The 19,101-nt window shown below is 42.9% G+C and overlaps 1 protein-coding gene across 4 annotated transcripts in view; it reads left to right on the forward strand.

Annotated features, from left to right (window-relative positions):
* Window positions 1–19,101, forward strand: part of LOC125903882 (plexin-A1-like) — a 267,206-nt gene that overhangs the window by 56,277 nt on the left and 191,828 nt on the right. For all 4 annotated transcript variants that reach the window (XM_049601096.1, XM_049601251.1, XM_049601175.1 and 1 more), the window contains exon 3: window positions 6,107–6,289. In XM_049601096.1, the coding sequence (XP_049457053.1) occupies window positions 6,107–6,289 (183 nt within the window). The remainder of the gene's footprint in view (window positions 1–6,106; window positions 6,290–19,101) is intronic.

Here is a 19,101-nt window from a genome sequence, read left to right on the forward strand (position 1 = left end):
TTATAATGTTACTGTATGCATTAGTGGCCGGCCTTGTCTTCTTCTGGTTAATGGCAGGTGGCAACTGGCGTTTAAAGTACATTACTAACCCCCTCTAAGGGCGTTTGGGCGGTTCAGTTATATTGAGGTGTTATTATATCTCCATCTTGGAAAATTGCACCGCGATAATTATAGTTATTGTTTATTTGTCCAGCTCTAAAACACACTTTTACACACTTTGCATTATGAATGTGTAGCTATGGAAACCATTGGATACTGGGTTTCTGTTCTGCTTTATAAAGTAGTATGAGGGCTCGTTCATCCATGTTTAAAGCGCACACACACACACACACATACACACACATGCAGCAGCGCCTCATGTGTTTATTCTTCTTGAAGAAACTCCAGAAATGTCTCCATGAGTTCAAGGCCCCCGCTGATATTTCTGGGTAATTTATGAGCTGCCCTCTCCCAGAATCCCTCACTCCGCTTGAAGCCAGCCACGTGCACACACAGACACGTACACACACGTCAGGTAAAAGGCACCTGCATCCACCAAAGTGTGTGTATGTGTGTGTGTGTGTGCTCACACTGTGGAAGCCTTCATCATCTGATGAAAACAAGGTGGAAGGCAGCAGAGGAACAGCTCCCGTGGCTGATGCCAGATCATTCTTGTTTCCTGCTGTCCACTTCTCTTTTACTTCTTTCCTGCACACACACACACACACACACACACACACACACACACAAACACGCAAGTCATGTTGGAGACCAGGGTTGGGTCGATGGACGATACTTTTCTCCATGTTTCACTGTGGACATCATCATATTCCAGTTTTGCTCAACCCAACTTGAGACTGTAGAAAATGGGGGTTTTGGAAATGTGTTTTTTTGTTGGCTTGATGATGAGACAGCCGATGACTAGTGAGGAGAAAGGCGTCTTTTTTGCTTTTTCTCTAACACACACACACACACACACATATTCATGCACAAACACACGCAACCGCACACAGATGAATTGCAGGCTTGTCTTGAAACCATGCTGTCAGCATTAATACCAGCAGCCACTTCTGTCCCTCTCTCTCATGTCCTCTCTGGCTCTCCATGATACAAAAACATATTTTCTGTGTATGTCTTCTGCACAAAGAGGTTATTATGGAGAAACATGGCACCTGTTAATGCAACGTGCTGCTCAGTTAATTCACGCTGCCAAATGAACGTGTGTTTTTGTGTTTGCCATACATGTTTTTCTTCTACCTAATGGCTGTAATTCACAGCAGTGTATTGAAACAACAACACCATGTTGCTGTGCATAAGCCCATATTGTATTCTGCTGTTTCCATATGTGTTTCTGAATGGAGCTTACTATTGACAAATTCCACTTGAGGTTGGCGAAATGTGTGCCGGGACATATTTTCTTGACGCAATGCGTTAAAGAAATAGTAATCATAGGGGAATGATTATTCAACCACTTCCTTCAGCGCCGGCCAACCAGCACAGTGTAGTCAGTCAGTGTTATTGTGAGTTGTGTGTACACGCGTGTTTGGTGCCATATGAATGAGTATATTTCATCGTTCTGGAGTGTGAATTGGCTGAAGCAGCTCCGCCCAAGGGAAACCACCACAGTACAGTCATGGCTGTTAGCCCGTAGCACATGTGACCTCTAGCTGTTTCTAGGGACCACTCTGGGTTTATATATACACATATGTGTGTCTATCTTTGTGTGCAGTCCTCATATATTGTATCAGGACTATCTAGGTTACCTGTTTCTCCGTGACCTTGAATATCAGCTGACATCTCACATGTACTGTATATACATACCATAAGTATAGGGCTTCACTCTGAGCCTGTTTACTGAGCCTTTCAAAACCCACATTACAGATCACAGTTTATAGAGCTTTATCTGCTCTTGGTCTGAGTTTGCAGCACAACTTCAACAATTTGTATATTAATCAAATGGTTGATCAACAGAAAATTAATAGGCAACAATTTTTTATGAAAAAATTCACTGGTTACACTTTCTCAAAAAGAAATACATTCTGATTATCTGTGTGCTGATGATGATAAACTGAATAGATTTGGGTTTTGGACTGTTGGTCAGATAAGAAAATCCATTTTAATATGTCACTGTGAGCTTTGGGAGCTATTGATGGGCATTTTTGCTATTTTTACCCAAAGCAATTGATCGGTAGATTGACAATAATCATTAGTAGGAGTGGGCTGTATGGCCTAAATTGCACATCATGACAGTAGGGTTGCACAATAATAGTCAAAATGATAATTACAATTATTTGGATCAATGTTGAGATCACAGTTATTTCTCACGATTATTCATTGTTTTTAGAGACAAAATGTTTCTAGTGCACTTTGACATTTAAATAAACAGAGCACTGCTTTGGTTTTATTATACTGAGATGTTCTCTTTGAGAGTAGCACACACTTAAAAAGTCAATATCGCAGTCGACCTGTTCATTTAATTTAGGGATGCCAAAATCATGATTGTGATTAACATTCAACTGATTGTGCAGCCCTACACGACATTAACAGTATACGTCATGATGCAGTATATGTGCTGGAAATTCACTCAAGAAATAGTTTGAAATAACCATATCATACTTTAACACATTTGATTATTTTCGTCTTTTATTTGGAACTTACATACAAAGAAAAACCAACAACCTCACAAGAGACAATGCTTGAGTTAAAAACAAAAGGCTCAAATCAGGAAAAAACTAAATTTCTTTTAACATGGAAGCCTTAACATTCAGAGAATGCTAATTTCAAGTGTTACAGGTTCCAGTATTTACAGTTTCACTCTCCTTCTCCATGTCTTCCCAGACAAGGTAACGTTGTGAGTTAGCTGGATTTGCGAGATCACAAGGTCACGGGAGAATCACAAGATCATGCAAAAATCCACCTGATTTGCTACATATCCTTCCCCGAATAGCTCCTGCAGTAGAAACTGTATTACCAAATCTCTACCAGTGGAAACATTCCTACTCTTGCATGGTATATACTGTCATATCACCCAGGCCTAATATACAAATGTATATATTTTTTTTAAATGAAATCCTACTTTTGACACACTCATACTTGCTTCTTTTTGGGAGGGGGTCTTAAGAAGAAAAGACCAAGCCCCAGTGAACCGTAAATCCACAAATTCATCCAGCACCACATGCACCCACTGCAAATCAAAACAAGAAACCTCCTCATTCTGCGTCTGTAAGACTCTGCTGCCAAAGTCAGTGGAAGGTTGTTGGCTTAACTCGTTCATCCCCAGCAGAGTTCTGCATGTTTGAAAACACTGCAGAACGTTAAATATGGTCTCTAGCCAATAACCCTGCAGAGACCACAGAGGGGGAATATTCTTTCCATACTGAATATTAGCTCCAGCTCACGTGGGGATCTTTTAGTGCCTTAAATTGCAGAACCCACATCAGAATGTAGCCTCCATTAAAATGCTTTCCAACCTCAAGGGAAACGCCTTTTATTCCATGCTGATCCATGCTGTTTAAACCTTCCAGACCTGCAGGAATGCTGGAGCACCTTTAACCTTCAGTGCCTTAGAGAAACCTATATAGGCTACTGTGTGTGTGTGGTGGTGTGTGTTAACCCTTATAGACTCTGGGGGCTACTGTATACAGTATTTTCAACAGTGAGTCTCTTCCATAGAAGATGGATTAACCCTTTTAACTTGTTTTCCTAAGGCTCTGACGGCATTCGATTGCTTGTGTGTGTGTGTGTGTGTGTGTGTGTGTGTGTGTAGGGCTGACTCTGGTCCAGATTGATGGATTTCTCTCATGAATATATGGTTTAAAATTGTTGCCTCTAGTTGTATGCCATATGTAGACGATGGGAATTGTTCTCTTGCTTGTAGCCAAATCTGTGTGTACACACATAAAATAAGCCGGATGCTTTGGTTGACTGTGTGTCTTGGTGTGTGTATGTGTGCACAGGTTTGCACGTCCTCACATGTGTGCATTTGTTGGAGTGTGTTGTCTGTCAGTCGCTTTTGTTCCGAGGAAAGAAATTGCCCCCTAGCCATTAGTTGCTACAAAAGAAAGTTGTTTCAGGTAATGGCTGTGTGTGTTCCTGTCTCTCACTTTCTTAAACACACACACACACACACACACACACACACACACACACACATAGAGAGAGAGGCTTCAATGAAAATGTTTTCTTCTCTTTTATTCTTTGCTTTTTTTATCACGTGACATCTCCGAAGGAAGAAGAGAAAAACAAGAGAGAGCAAGCTCTTTGTTGACTCCAGTTGATAGTTCTACCACCCTACACACACACACACACACACACACACACACACACACACACCTCTCCACTCTTTGGAGAACATAATGCAGGTCGAAAGAGGTTTGTGAGGGACAGAAGAAAGAGTAGTGACTGAGTTGGAGATGGAGAGGGAGGGAGACTTGCCAAGGAGGGATGGATGAAGAGGGAGAAGCAGAGCGATTAGGCGAGAAGGGACGGATGGACGGAGGTAGAAAAGGACAGGGAGGGGATATTGATGTTTGCTCAGTTACTGTAGCTGCTGGAAGGAGACGGCGAAAAAGACTGAGAAAGTAGAAAAAAGGCAGAATAACGGGTTATTGACATGTGCTGAGCTGAAGGCAATTTAGGCAGATCGGGGGGAAGAGGGAGCGAGGGAGGGGGGTGTTATCTTTTCTCCTGTTTGGATCAATCAGATGATGTAGCGATAAGACTGTGGATTACACCGCCATTTACACACTCCCCAAGCGTGTGTGCGCTAACTCACACATGCGTACGCTGGCTCCAGTTGACACACACTGACGCCCATTCAGTTCCTCACTTTAGCAGTCAGTCAGCAACCTCGCGTCTGACACACACACATGCCTGCACTCTCACACTCACACATTTGGCCTCAGTAAAAACAGTGAATTATCCAAAATAGTCCTTTTGTTTGATTAACACACAAAGATTTTTATTATCAAACCTTGGGCTAATAGCTGCTTCTTTCATCATCTATTATCGTCATGATTACTTTCAATTAGTTGATAAATTGTCAAAAATGTACCTCACAATTTCCCAGAGCCTAAGTTGATGTCTTTAAATCGCTCATTTTGTGAAAAACCCAAAGATGATGAATTTACAGTCTTATTAAATGGAGAAAAATGGGAAATTCTCCCATTTTAGAGGCTGGAAAAAGTTAATATTCATCATGGTTATTACCTAAACAATCAGTTATCAAAATTCATTGTCAATTTCTGTCTGTGCAAAGGCACAAAATGTGTTAGTTTAACAAACCATTCATTGTCTGTGGCACTTTAACCCTACTTCATAGGCCATTGATTGTGCTCTCTGTGTGTTTGTGGGGACTGGTTAAGGCATCATGTGGGTCAGTGGGTTGCCCGGGGCGATGGGCCCCTTGTGACACGGGAATGCTCCAGTTATTGTCACATGGTCACCAGCATTACCACCATGTCACCGCCGTGACTGAACACTTTACAATATGTTGAAGGTTTTGCACGGTGGGATTCTGTTGGGGAGAAAGAAGGGTGTGTTTGTGAATGGCTCGTGTTTGAATAGGCTGCGAAACATGTTGAATAATCAAGTAAAAGCGGTAAAGTTAGATGACACACCTATAGGTCTGTCTGTACCCCCACTGTGGTAGGGAAACAAGTAACAAGTGGACTCTTAGATGCAGGCTCTGTTGCTTTAGAGACACTTTTTGAGTGGCATCCTTGGAAATCACTGGGCTAAGGCGCCTGATGTTTTGGGCCTGATCTGGACGTTTGTTATGTTTAATTCTCTGCTCTCTCCTTGTCCGTCTTCTCTCTATACTTTGAGCTGTTTAACAAAAATAAGGCCTCAAGATACAAATAAAGGACATTATTTAAAATGTTCTCCATGACGCTGGGGATGTACTGAGTCTGAAAAAAGTGCACAAGATAAAACTAAAGTCGTGGCATTTTACAACGTCTTAACACGCAAATGAAACATCAAATCCATAGATTACCTTACAATGGATAGAAATCCATTGTAAGGTACAAAATGAATACTTTAAATCTGCATCCTCAGTATCCAGTCTGAGTTTTATTCTTCTGTTGTGCCTCCTGTCTGATTGTTGTCTTTTCTCCCTCTCCTCCAGCCGCTGCAGATAGACGATAACTTCTGCGGCCAGGACTTCAACCAGCCTCTGGGGGGAACCAGCACCATCGAGGGCACTCCCCTCTTCATCGACAAAGATGATGGCATGACCTCGGTGGCGGCGTATGACTACCGCGGCAACACTGTGGCTTTTGTTGGCACGCGGAATGGCAAGCTGAAGAAGGTAGGAATGTTATTTCTTCTGTTGTATACATGTGAGTTTATTGGTTGTTTTTGGTTTTGGTTGATTTCTAGTGCTGCTGTTAAAAGGAAATTGCCTTTAAGTCAATTCAGCGTAGAAAAAAAAACTTTTAGGCTTAGCTTTTAGGTGCTTGTCATTTCAAGGACATTTGGAGAAATGGCTGCAGCCCACTTGGTGATTTTTTTTCCTGTTTTTTTAAATAGTGAGCAGCTTTTCAGGCGCTGGTGGTTATTGTTCTCTTAATGAACTGTATGCTTGCAGCTTTTAATCGTTGTGCATTTACACGGAGCACTTTGCAGGCACCTTTTTTTTCCTCACTAAGATTAAATGCAGTCAACTCCATTTTTCTCGCTAGTGGCCATTTCCAACAGGACATTCAAGTGCCTCTTTAAAACCTGTTCGTTTAACAAGCAATTTAAAGCCAGTCTGTGGCTACTCCTCTCATCGATTGTCATGTTAGTCACGTCACACATAAAATGTTACTGCTGTATCCCAACGCCATGTACCGCCTCGCCTCTAATTTTAAGAGCTCGCCTTCAATCAATCCAACAGCTATGACTGGTGAATGGCTTTTCTGTTCTGGTCAGCTGTGTGGTGTGCATTAATTCAGGTGGGTAGATGGAGGGTAGGGCAGATGGATGGAGCGGTGATGGATGAATGGACTTTTTAACTTTCTGTGTTCTGTTAGAGTCTGACTTCCAGATAAACTCTGCTTGATATAACTTTTCTTTGAAAGAGCAGTTTAGGAGTTAATGTCTTAAAAGGGACCTATATGCTCATTTCCATTTTCTAACTTGTATTTTGGATTTCTACTAGAACATGTTTACATGCCGTAATGGTCAAAAAGCATTTTATTTTCTTGATACTGTCTGTTAAGGTGCCCTGCTAATAAAAACCTAGATTTCCATGATTCGTCAGCATTTTTGGGTCTTAATATAGAGTATAGTGGCACTTTCTACCATGAAAATTCACCAATAAAAGCCTCAGAACACGTTTCAACAGGAATATGATCCAAAATCAGAGGGGAATTTAAACGTTAGCAACCAAGACTTCATGTTTCCTTGATGTTAGCATGTAGCTACATGTAGCAGTGTATGTAATGTAATGTAAACTCTTGCAGTAGTGTGCCTGCAGCAGATGTCCATATAAAGTAATCTGTCATGAGCTGACATATGCTTGTCTTGAAAGTAAAAACGTTGGGTAATTTGTGTTGTCCGTTCAGTATAATTTGCACATTAGCATTTTGAGGTTTGTGTCAACATCATATACAGATTTTGACCACAGCGATGCAGCTGTTGTTGATGTTGATGCAGGATTGAGAGAGCTCTCAGATGAAACCTTATTGTCTGTAAATTGATGTAACAGAGTGACAGTTGGTTTGAATTTATTCCTGGTTGACATGGTGATTGTATGTAAGATGTACGCGCTTACAATGTGCCATAATTACAATTCTATCTGTGTAACATGCTTGTGTGTACAGCCGGGGTATTTGTTACTATGTGTCACGTCTTTGCGTCTGTGTGTGTGTGTGTGTGTGTGTGTGTATCCAGTCTATGGACGACAGAGCTCTTGGGGTAAATGGTAGCTCATTAGAATTCACCCCGTTTCCCGCCGCACTGCTCAAGACCTGTCATCCATTCAATATTATGAATGTATAATCAGCCTGTGTGTTTGTGTGCTTTTAATGCATGTTTGTGTATGCACGCAGTGTTTGTGTGTTTGTCACTCACAGTACGCATAATAATGTGTACGCTTGTGATGGCATGGATTTGTGTGTGTGTGTGTGTGTGTGTGTGTGTGTGTGTGTGTTTATGAGCGAGCGAGAGACAACAAACAATACAGTGTTGACTAAGATTCAGCGCTGTGCATTTGTCAAAGTGACACCCATTCACTTAGCTTGGCAGTAGTCCCTTTTTTTATGTCGCTATCATCACGTCTTTTCTTCTGCGCTGTTTTGCACGTTGGCTGAGGTGTGTTTGTGTGTGTGAGGAACATCACCTGAGAAAGCAATGCTACAGCAGGTTGCTGAGGTACTTGTTACTTTAGTACATGTTTGTTGTGTGTGTGTGTGTGAGTGTGTGTGTGTAACAGCAGAGCCAAGGAGCCTGCAGTTCTTTTGGCTGCCTTCTGTTTCAGACAGAAAACCCGAAAACAACAAGAAATCTGGTCTTGGAAAATATTCAATGTGCATAGAGGGAACAATATCTAAAACCTGACATTCAGGCACACACGCATTCACACAGAGACTCACAGCACTGCCAAAAAAATTGATGGTCGTGGAGAAAGAAAGAAAAAAAGGCAAAGTAATAAAGAGACAGATGATTAAGAAAATGAAAAAAGAGCAACTGAATTAGTGGCATGTGATAACAGATTCTTCCTCACTGATCTGGCAGGCGTTCGTCGTCTTCTCCTGCTCTGTGTTTTTATGGGTTTCTATAAGTGATTTTATATGTGCTTATCGTCTTATCAGTAAAAGAAGAGGTTGAGTCATCAGGATCTGTTTCTCCATGAGTGTGTTTTGAGCTTTTGACAGTTTTGTGGGAGTGCATGCAGACCATGATGCCGTGATGGAGCGCGCTCCTGTTCTTTCACTTTCCTCTGGAGAGCACTAGCACTGAATGCTGTTTATATAGCCATGTCTGCGGGTGGGGTGGGGGGGGGGGAGAGAATATAGGCAGGATGGATGACTGTGCTTAAAGGAGACAGCCTTCTAGTTTTTTCTGTCTTACTTTGAGAGAAGGATTGACAGAATTTAAAAGAAGCCAAAGCACTGTGTTGCAGGTACTTTTATTATCATAGCTATATAGATAAAAATAAACAACCAGTTTGTGCCAAATAGATCTGTTCTTTGTTGGGGGTCCTGGAAGATGTTTCTGTTTAAAGTAGCAATATTTTACCTGAAGTGACTCTTCATTTGTCATTTGGCTGGACTTGAAGTGCTTTGATATCTTGCATTATCTACTCTGAGTTTATTTTTAACCAACTGTAATGCTCAAGGTTGTCCAGAGCAACAAGACGGTGGCACAAACAACGTGTTTAATGCACTAATGAAGTCCCTCTGTGCTCTGTTGGCCACACACACAATCTCTCTCACGCACGCACACACACACAGGGGAAGCTTTAACTAATGAGTCCTGGCTTGATGGGACAAAGATGGGAGCGATACAGGGGAGAGGAAGGGAGAGAGATATGAAGATGGAGCAGATAGAGAGAAGACCGGGAGAGCGTGGAGGAGAGAAGGAAGTGATGAGGAGAGGTGACGTCCACTGGTGTGATTAACTAATTCCAGCGGTCATCTGGATACCGCTGCGGTCAAGGACACAGCGGCGGACTGGCCGTTCGCTGCACTTAATATTTAGGATTAAAAGCTTCCATTCCCTTTGACTGTTTCATTATTTCTGTCTGCTTGGCTCGGCCTGTCATTGGTCATCCTGTGTCCCTGTTCATCTGTCAGCACGCCAGCTTTACATACTCTATCATGACTCACTCTCTCCTTTTTATGTCTTCCCGTCCAAAGACACACCGTAACTAAGCTGCTGCAGTCTGTGCAGTAGAGCACTCAGCAGATGGACATTCAAGTGAAACTGTCGTGACTCTCTTGGCCACTTCTGCACTTTAAGGCACTGTTGATCATCGACAATGAAAGGGCATTTACCATGACCCATGCACACTTGCACACACATGGACAATCTCAATAGGTGGTCTGAGGACGCCAGACAAAGGAGAGGATCCAAGTCGATAATCCAATACCTATTGTAAGAGCATGTTTTTGAAACTGCACACACACACACATTTACACACAAACACACGTTTGGATTCCTCAGCTGCGCCCTCCATCGGGGGGCCGATTCAAGCCATCTGCTGTGCGTATGTGGCCAGTGTGCCAGGTGGTAGGAGCCCTCAGTGCCCGCTGTGCGCCCATTGTGGCTGTGCCAGGCTCAGGTGGGTGCGCTGGGAAGTCGCCGTCCAATTCCCATTCATTTGTTTGGAGCGTCAATGAGGCAAACTCGAGACTTCTAACAGCAGCAGGAAAATACAGGTCCAACATAAGACTGTAATGACCCGTGTAAGAAAAACAAAACGTTCCGGAAAAGTTAGTTTTAATATGAATTAAAGATATGCTAAGTTAAGTTTAAGCTGAAGGCAGCGGAGTGCCTGTTGGTAAGTGAGAATGTCTCAAACAGAAGATAATATGATTGACCTTTGCACCAGCCAAAGTGTTTCTGTAAACTAATTAGCATTGGTTCTGTTAAGATGTCCTTAAGCAAGAACATCAACCCCTATCAACTCTGTCATCTTAAAAGATGAGAGGATGACGGCATCAGCCAAGCAGCTACAATCTAAGCATCAAGTGCCAGGAAGGATACATAATAGCTGCCACATACAGATGGCCTCTTAAAGGCCTATTTACACATCTTTACAGGTATATATTTTGTCCATATGCAAACTGCATTTTACGTCACTGAAAATCAGGGTAGACCACCCAGGGAAAATTGAGTTTTTGCCTTGCTGTGTCATCAGAGTGTGTGCCACTATCTCCTTTGTGAGACTTCACAAATGAGCCGACACTTCGTGCAATGGACGCTAACAGGACCTTTTTAAAAGATTACACATAAATGTACAGTTACTCACCACTACATTGAGGAACAGAGACATCAGATTGCACCATGAAGGGTCCACCTACAGGTAGCCTTCTAGTTAAATAGTTTTTTACAGGCCTCTGAATGGCCAGCATCTTTACCTTCTTCTTATTTGCTTGGGTTTAGGGTAGAGATGCCCCTTGAAAGTCAGAGATTCAAATTATCAGTCAGAGACCCCCTAGTAAAACTGCTTCAAGTTGAGCAGTTGTTTCTGTTTAGGTTTTTTTTTGCTAGTCAGTGTGCTGTGCATGTACTTCTGGGGACATTTTGGTTCCCAGATTTTCCTGCGGAGTGAGTGTTCTTGACTCTTACGCAACTCTTTGGTACAGACAGGTGCGAATGTGATGCAGTGGCACAGAGGGAGAGAAACTTCCACTGTAAGGCTTTGAGATAACATTATCTTCTCTCTTCTGCTTTGAAGTGGTGAATTTACATCCCACAGATACTTAACATGACACACAGCAAAAAATGCTGTTGCACAGTTCTGATCCATTGTTAGCGTAGTTAGTTTTTTTACATATTACATGAGAGCCACTGTCACACTGAATGTCCTGCTGAGCCTGCCTAAACTTTGAAAGTTTATATGAAAAAATAAAACGGTGAATATTTGTATAAAATGGCCAAATCTGATTCGACTGACATAATTTCTTGGATGGGTGCAGCCCTAGTTTAGGGTTACAGCAATATCGCCAGCCTGTTGGTTTGGCATGCTCTTGACAGTGCTTTAGTTGTGTTTGTGCGTTTTTATTTGGACAGAGATTTTATTTATTACAGTGCTTGTGTGTATGGAAATTTTTCTAGTAAGGAGGAGATAAAGCCCAGTCTTCAAAAATATCCATGTCCGTGTGGACTTGGCCCAAGACAGTTGGTTTTTATGAACTCTTGACATCAGATTATTTGAGTCTGCTCGCTAGTTTTATTTAATCAAAAGCTGTTGCAACTATTAGTAAAAATAGGCAAGAGAAATAGAATAAAATTAAGAATCTGACAAATGGAGGAAATATTTTCTGCTGCTAGTCGACCATTAAATCTTTTTTGGTGCATGTTTAATGTCACCTCTTACATGTTTTTGTAGTAACTACACCGGCCACGTGGCATTCTAGGGGTTAATAACAAGTGACAGTTTGTCGTTCGTATGTGTATATTGCTGTGTGGAGTCACTGATGTATTCCACTGGGACTGCCGGTGTCACCATCAAGAGACCATGTCACAGCCTAATTGACTGATGATTGTTATTCCACTGGTGCATAATGCTGCCCTGTCAAACTCCCCCATGTGTGTGTGTATGTGTGTGTGGGCATGTGTGTTTGTGGTTTGCATTTAAATGTCTGCCTCCCAGCCTTCACAGACAGGACCTCCACCCAAGAAGGGACAAATAAACACACTGTGAAACACACCATAATATTTGACTGGTAAATGTAGTCAGGTTGGCGGGAAGAGAGATGAAGTGTGTGTGTGTGTGTGTGTGTGTGTGTGTGTGTGTGTGTGTGTTAACACTTAGTCCCACTGTCTCGATATGTGTGTTATCTTTCTGCTTGATAAGATCCTAAACTGAAAATCTCCATCGGAAAATATGGCACAGTGACCTGCGTGTGTGTGTGTGTGGTTTGTGTCATCATTTGGCTCAGCCAGCCGCGCCACGAGTTTCATGGCCCGGGCAGCAGCACAGAGGCTGGCTTTGTGCAGACGTTTGGTAGCCCTCGGTCATTAGTTCACACAACTGCATGCGGTCACACACAAACGCAGAACGGATGAGAAAGAGACGGGGGGAAATGGAGATGCGGGGAACGATGAAAGGGATCAGATACGGTAGAGGGAATCGAAGTTAAGAACGGGCGCTCAAGACAAAACAGATCATTTACACTTTGCATTTAACACTGAGTTTTTCCACTTAATTTAGCTCTTTCCCAGTGCACCATCAGTCATCCAGTCTCATCAAGATGTTCCCAAATTAACAGCAGAATGTGTCTTTTCTGCAGCGGTTTCTTCCCTCTCCTGACAGTACAAGGTTAAAATGGCATTTTCCGATTACATACAGCCCCGTTAAGCCATAATGTGAGTGTGACAAGCCGAGCATATACAGTATATCTTCCTCTTTCTCATCACAAGTACCCTCTCTTAGCATGCAACCTAGCATGAAATCAGCTTAATCAAATGAACTAGCCGGGCGGCTAGCTTCCCATATAGAGTACGATGTATGGTTTCTAGCCTGTGCTATCCTACCCAGAGCGACTCCGGTGTGCAGGGCTTCCACAGGAGGACAACGGCTGGCTTACAGTCCATGTGTGTAGATCTGTGAAGGAAACTCTGCATATTCATCAGGTTTTGAGAATGAGCGTGTCTCCATATGTGTGTGTCCTGATGAAATGTGGATATCAGTTATGTCTCGTCATTTCCCATCTATTGACATGTCCTTTTGTGCAGTTACCTGCACCTAACTTAAGGTCCAGACACATCAAACTGAAATCAAAGGACTTGTGGCGACGAACGCTGACTGTTGCGTCACCTTACGTCACCTGTGATGGGCCAAAATGTTGCATCTGAACACACCACAGAGAAAAGAGGGAAACCGGAAGACCATCAGGTCTGATTCAGGATGGTAGTTCAACATGCTAAATTGGCTGTAAAAAAAGACAAGGGCCAACTAGTACCAGTGGTGCGAGACACATTGCAAAAACAAGGCTGACAGACGTCCACCAACAGCCTGACACTGACCAATGGCTGACCATTGTCTTAGTGTATGAAGGCCCTATGAAAGTACACACCATCTTCCTGTGTAGTCTCAAACAGATGCATTATACACAAAGACACACTCAAGCCTCGGAGGAAGCAGAGTTTCCCACAGTGAATGTAAGATGCAGGTGTGACTTCAGGCCCTAGGTGCTACCACCTCTGCTTTTATCAGCATGAGGGGAAACAGCCATATAGATTGTTGGATATTATAAGCTTAAAGAATGTCTAAAAGGCATCCATAACTCTCATTCTAACTCAAACAGCCACTGTAAAACTACAGTTATGAATTAGTAAAAGGAATCATCCATTGCTTCTTCACGTCGCCTCTCCGCTTCTGTTCTCTCTCTCATTTTCTCCGTTTCATCTGCTGCTCACATATTCTCTTTCCGCTCTGTCTGTCTGTCTCCTTCTGTGATCAAAGATTCCTCTCGCTGATAATAGTTGAGTGTTGTGTGTGTGAGTGTGTGCGCGCGTTGAGATGTAGTGATCTCTATTTTTCTCTAATCATTTTCTCTCATTAAAGAGAAGGGCAGAGCGTGCGCTCACACACACACACACACACACACACACACACACACATAGGGTACACGCATTGGAATGTACATATATGCTAGAAGTTTGCATGTAAATGTGTGTGCGCTGTCTTGCATACACACAAATACTTTCACATCTTGGAAAATGGGTTGTAACACTTAGGTTGTGAGGGTAGACAGTAATGAGGGGTCTTGTTAAAAGATTTAATGCCTCCCAATCTCCCACACTCACACACTCACACACACACACACACACACACACACACACGCACAAATCCACCCATGCAGTCTCATTAAAACAGTGTCTCAAACTTCACACCTTCATCCTACAAGAGCTGTAATGATCCATATTCCCTACCTTACTAAACACTGGCGATAGTTTAAGGGAAACTATGAATTACTGCAATTTGATTGTACTTAAATGCAAATCTTAACAAAAGTCTCATCTTAAACTCAGTGCCAAATATTACCCAGTAATTTCACCGGTGCACTGCAAAATGCTCAAAGCAAATCACTTTTAAAGCGACGGATAAGTTACAGTGTGCTCCTATGTTAGCTAATGCCATTGATGAGAGCAGTTCAGCCCTTGATAATCTCAGTGCTAATGCATTTCAGCCCGGTCCAACAGCGTGTGACTGTGCCGCACGGCACTCATTCACTACCTCGGCGTTCCCATCCTAATTCACTACTAGCAGGGGTTAATGAGGCAAAGTGAGGAGTAGATGAGAGAGGGAAAGAAAGCCGGTAGAAAAGGAGACAGAGGGAAAAGAAAGAGCGATGCAGATGAATAATACATGTAGCATGCAAGAATCCATTTTTAAGGGAAGATTAGAAGAGTCTGGATGCAAGCTGGAATGCTCACATGATCCAAGTGAGGACAAGGCCAGTCTGTTTCTAGGTCATCTCCATAGAATTCCTACTTTTCATATCATATATATGTGCAAAGTTACATACCATTTACTTTTGCAGCATACCAATATGAGGTAGGGAATATGCTTTAAGTACATTTCTTATCAGCCAAAGATATCCATTTTTTGTATGTTTCATACTGTTGGAAAACTGCAAACATATTGATTTATTGATTGATTGGGGACCATGTTTAACAACAGCAAAACTATCAAACCATCCTTTTACAAACTGGCAAAAATGCAGGAGTTTTGGAAATACTGAGCATATGACTGGATAAGGGAAATTGTTGGTAGGCATGGCATAATATGAAAATATAATGTCATGATTATCCTGGCCAAAATATTAATTGCATTACAGATAGAACACACCACAAAAAACAATCTTAAAAGCCATTTTTTTTTCACTGTTTACAATGGCATCAAATATTTTAATAAGAAATATGCCAATGCTTGATTTGGACCTTTTGCTTTTCTTGAAATATGCAGCCTGTTGTTGCAGAGTAACTTTGGGTGCTGCTGGACACCATATTCAGGATTATCTTGATCACGTAAATTCACCAAGATCAAATTATTGTGACCAGAATATTGTGGTTTTAATCACGATCCACAATAAAATTGGATATCATTCCATCCGTAGTTGTGGGTAGAGGATTTAGAGTCCTGGCATAGCTCTGTCCATGCCAACTGATTCAGCCAACAGCACACCTGGTGGATGGCACAGTGCCAAGGCTCCATGGGCACACTCACTTCTGGCAAGACACCCACACACACACACACATGCACACATACACACATATGCTGACACCAGAAGGGATGTCATATCTCAAGCTAACAAGCCAACATGAGCACATTCATGCAGGTATATACAAACTTGGACACACACTGGGCACGTTGGACGGCAGCACAGTGTCCAGAGGGTTAGGCATGAGTGGCACAGCGGGCATAGATTACCTTTGGCCCACAGTGGCTGTATCTTACATACAGGCGCACACGCGCTCGCACAACGTCTCACACACTCGTTTCCTTGCAATTAAGCCCAGCAGAACACACAGTATATGCCTTGGCTTGGAGGGGACTGTCTTCAAATGGCTGTACAGCTCTCCACAAGCCCTTAACAACCACACTTGGAAGCTACATAACCCTTCAGCCATAAAGTGGCAGGAATGATCAGCTGTTAACAGAGATACTCTTGCATAGAAGTAGGACATGTAACAGAGTAAGACGCAGCACCTTCTCTTAAATCTCTGTAAATAACAGGATGTGAGGAGCTTCTTCATCTTCATTATACCAAATGACGAGTGTAAATGAGTGTTAATATGTGAGTTACTATCAAATTAGCTAATCTGCTGTGAAGAATGCAGACAGCACTAGATGCACATGCACACTCTCCTATGGGAAGCGACTGTAGCAGGCTTATCAGATTACCCATTGCCAAGCTAATAGATTCTTAATAGATTGTTTTTGATTAGTTCCTCTGGTTTGGTGACGCTAAGATGATTATCATTTGTGCGTATAGAAACAAATACACATCTATGCTCACCGGCATACATTTGCATACATCGTTTGATTGGTTGACAGAAAATGCGATCACTGGAATTATTTTTTGTTGTTGTTACAAGTGTGTCCTCACATGGCTATCATGTGCTTTGGGAGCATTTCAGGGTCACAGCTTTGAAGCTGGGCATAGAGTTTGTCCTCTCTTTCTCATACACACACACACACACACACACACACGCACACACCCTTGAGATATGTCCACACAAACAACTCCAAATGCAACAGCTCCCTGTGTTCATCCTTCTCACACAGCATGGTGGCGTCTCCCACCGTCTAACTAATTACCCCCCCGCCCTGCGTTGCCCAGAGGGAAAAGCTTCAGCCCAGAGCCTTTTCATAATGTTAGCTGGCTTGGTAACTTGCCCCCAGCCTGCCCGCCTTTAGCCTGCTTGCCTCCTGACCACTGCTAGCCATATTGTACTGACCCTGTGGCTAATCCTGTTAGCATAAGAGTTGGTGATAGCCAAGCGGAAAGCCAATCCCCCATGCTGGTCTAATACCCTCCAGCTAATCTTTTAGCGTAACAGTTGGCTAAAGTGAACTCACTTCAGTTTCTTTGGCTGGTTTCTTATTAGTTCTTTGTGTGCAGGGCACCAAGTCCACTCTAATTATCGAGTTGAGGTTTCATTTAGTGCTTATTAAGCAGAGAAACTTGTTCCAGCAGTGGCTTAGGTTCTTGTTTTTAGTGTTAGCGGAGCTAGCAGAGAAACAGCTAATGGCTCCATTATTGGTGCAGCTGACCTTGTGGCTTTACCATTTCCATCTGCTAAGCTCTTAAAAATGAAGAATTAGGCATTTAAAAGGAGGCTCACTGGGCACAGAGTGTTATTCACTTTCTCACAGAGGGTTATTTCTTTTTCTCCAGCTCTCTCTTTTCTATTTCCCCGTATTCCTCCTCCTCTCCACTCCTCCATCCAGAGTCTCTTAAGTCTGAAAGACAGAGAGCTCATCATCTCCTCTTCATGGTAAAATATTTATCCATCCTTTCCTTTGGTCCAAATGTTTCAAACTGATGGAGTCTTTAATTAGTCATGTATGCATCCATCTCTCTTCTCCCTGTCTGTCTCTTGTTCCCCCTTCAGTTCCAGTCTCTTTCACTCAGCCCCTCTGTTTTTCTCTCTTTGATTTACTCACACCATTGCTACTCTCTTTTTGCTCCTCTCCTTTTCTCCATGGAATTAGTCATTAGCTGACTGACTGAGCTGATTGCATCTATTCCCAAGGCTAGCATTTGTTTGTGCATCTTCTTTCTTTCCCTCCCTCCTCCAGTCTTCTCCTTCACTCCCTCCTTTGCTCCCCACCCACTCTCTCCCAACACAGTCTTTTTCTCCATCTCCTCCCCTCTTATTCTCACTTCAGCTATCTACTTTACACTCCCCTCCCCCACCACCCTCCTTTCTCCATGCCATCTCCCCCATAAAATGGTCTTGGCCACAAATACTGGTTTGGGTTGCTGAATTAGCACACCAAGGTACACACAGAAGCTCCCCACAGTCTCCTCCATACCTTCTCTATAACCTTAATTGCACAGTGCCACTCTAAATTGGCTAACACCAATTAAGCCTTCACTATTATATTTAATTGGTCATTTAGCCTGGCTACTGTTTGAATGCAGCGTCTCCCTGGAAATGGTTTAGTTGGCCTCCGACAGCACATGTGGCCATTTCGGAGACAGTTTCCTCCTCCCTGTGGGTTATACAATGTACTGGCCAGCTACTGACACTGCCAAGAGCCAAGATGGAAGGGGGTGTGTGTGTGTGTGTGTGTGTGTGTGTGTGTGTGTGTGTGTGTGTGTGTGTGTGTGTTTGTGTGTGTCTGTGTGTGCGTTGGAGGAGGAGTAGTCACAAATGGCAAGGGGAGAGATATTCTCCTCCGTCTACCCTTCCCTCTCTGCCACCTCTCCCTCCAACCATCATGACACCCCTCTCCTTCTCTGCTCCTGCGTCCATGTGTTGCTGGTGGATTAAGCTAATTAAAGCACCGCAAACAGGGTCCCCTGAGAGAGGCTGCATACACATACACGGACACACAGACACAGACACAGACACACACACACACACACACACATTTACACGCATGCACTAATTAGCAAGTACATAGGCCAAAACAACAGGAAAAACAGGCAGGAAACATGAGAACGTGTACGTATACATGCAAAGACATGCTCCAAACTCTGCATGAACTGCGGTAGCAGATTGTGCTTGCAAGGACACCATACATTACAGTACAGTGGTCATTATACGATCCTGTAAAAGCAGCATGTAAATACTTTATGGACCACTTTCTTGCAGTGTAAACAAGCTAAAATCCTCCTCAGTGGATTTCAATAGATTTCTGTGGAGTTATTTGTCATTACTTAAGGACTGAGCTTGAGTCCATGTAACCTCACCCAGCTGTCTGATGCTGTGTCTTCAGCCTGTGTT

The sequence above is a fragment of the Epinephelus fuscoguttatus genome, linkage group LG1 (genome assembly GCF_011397635.1).
Source record: "Epinephelus fuscoguttatus linkage group LG1, E.fuscoguttatus.final_Chr_v1".
NCBI classification, from domain to species: Eukaryota; Metazoa; Chordata; class Actinopteri; order Perciformes; family Serranidae; genus Epinephelus; species Epinephelus fuscoguttatus.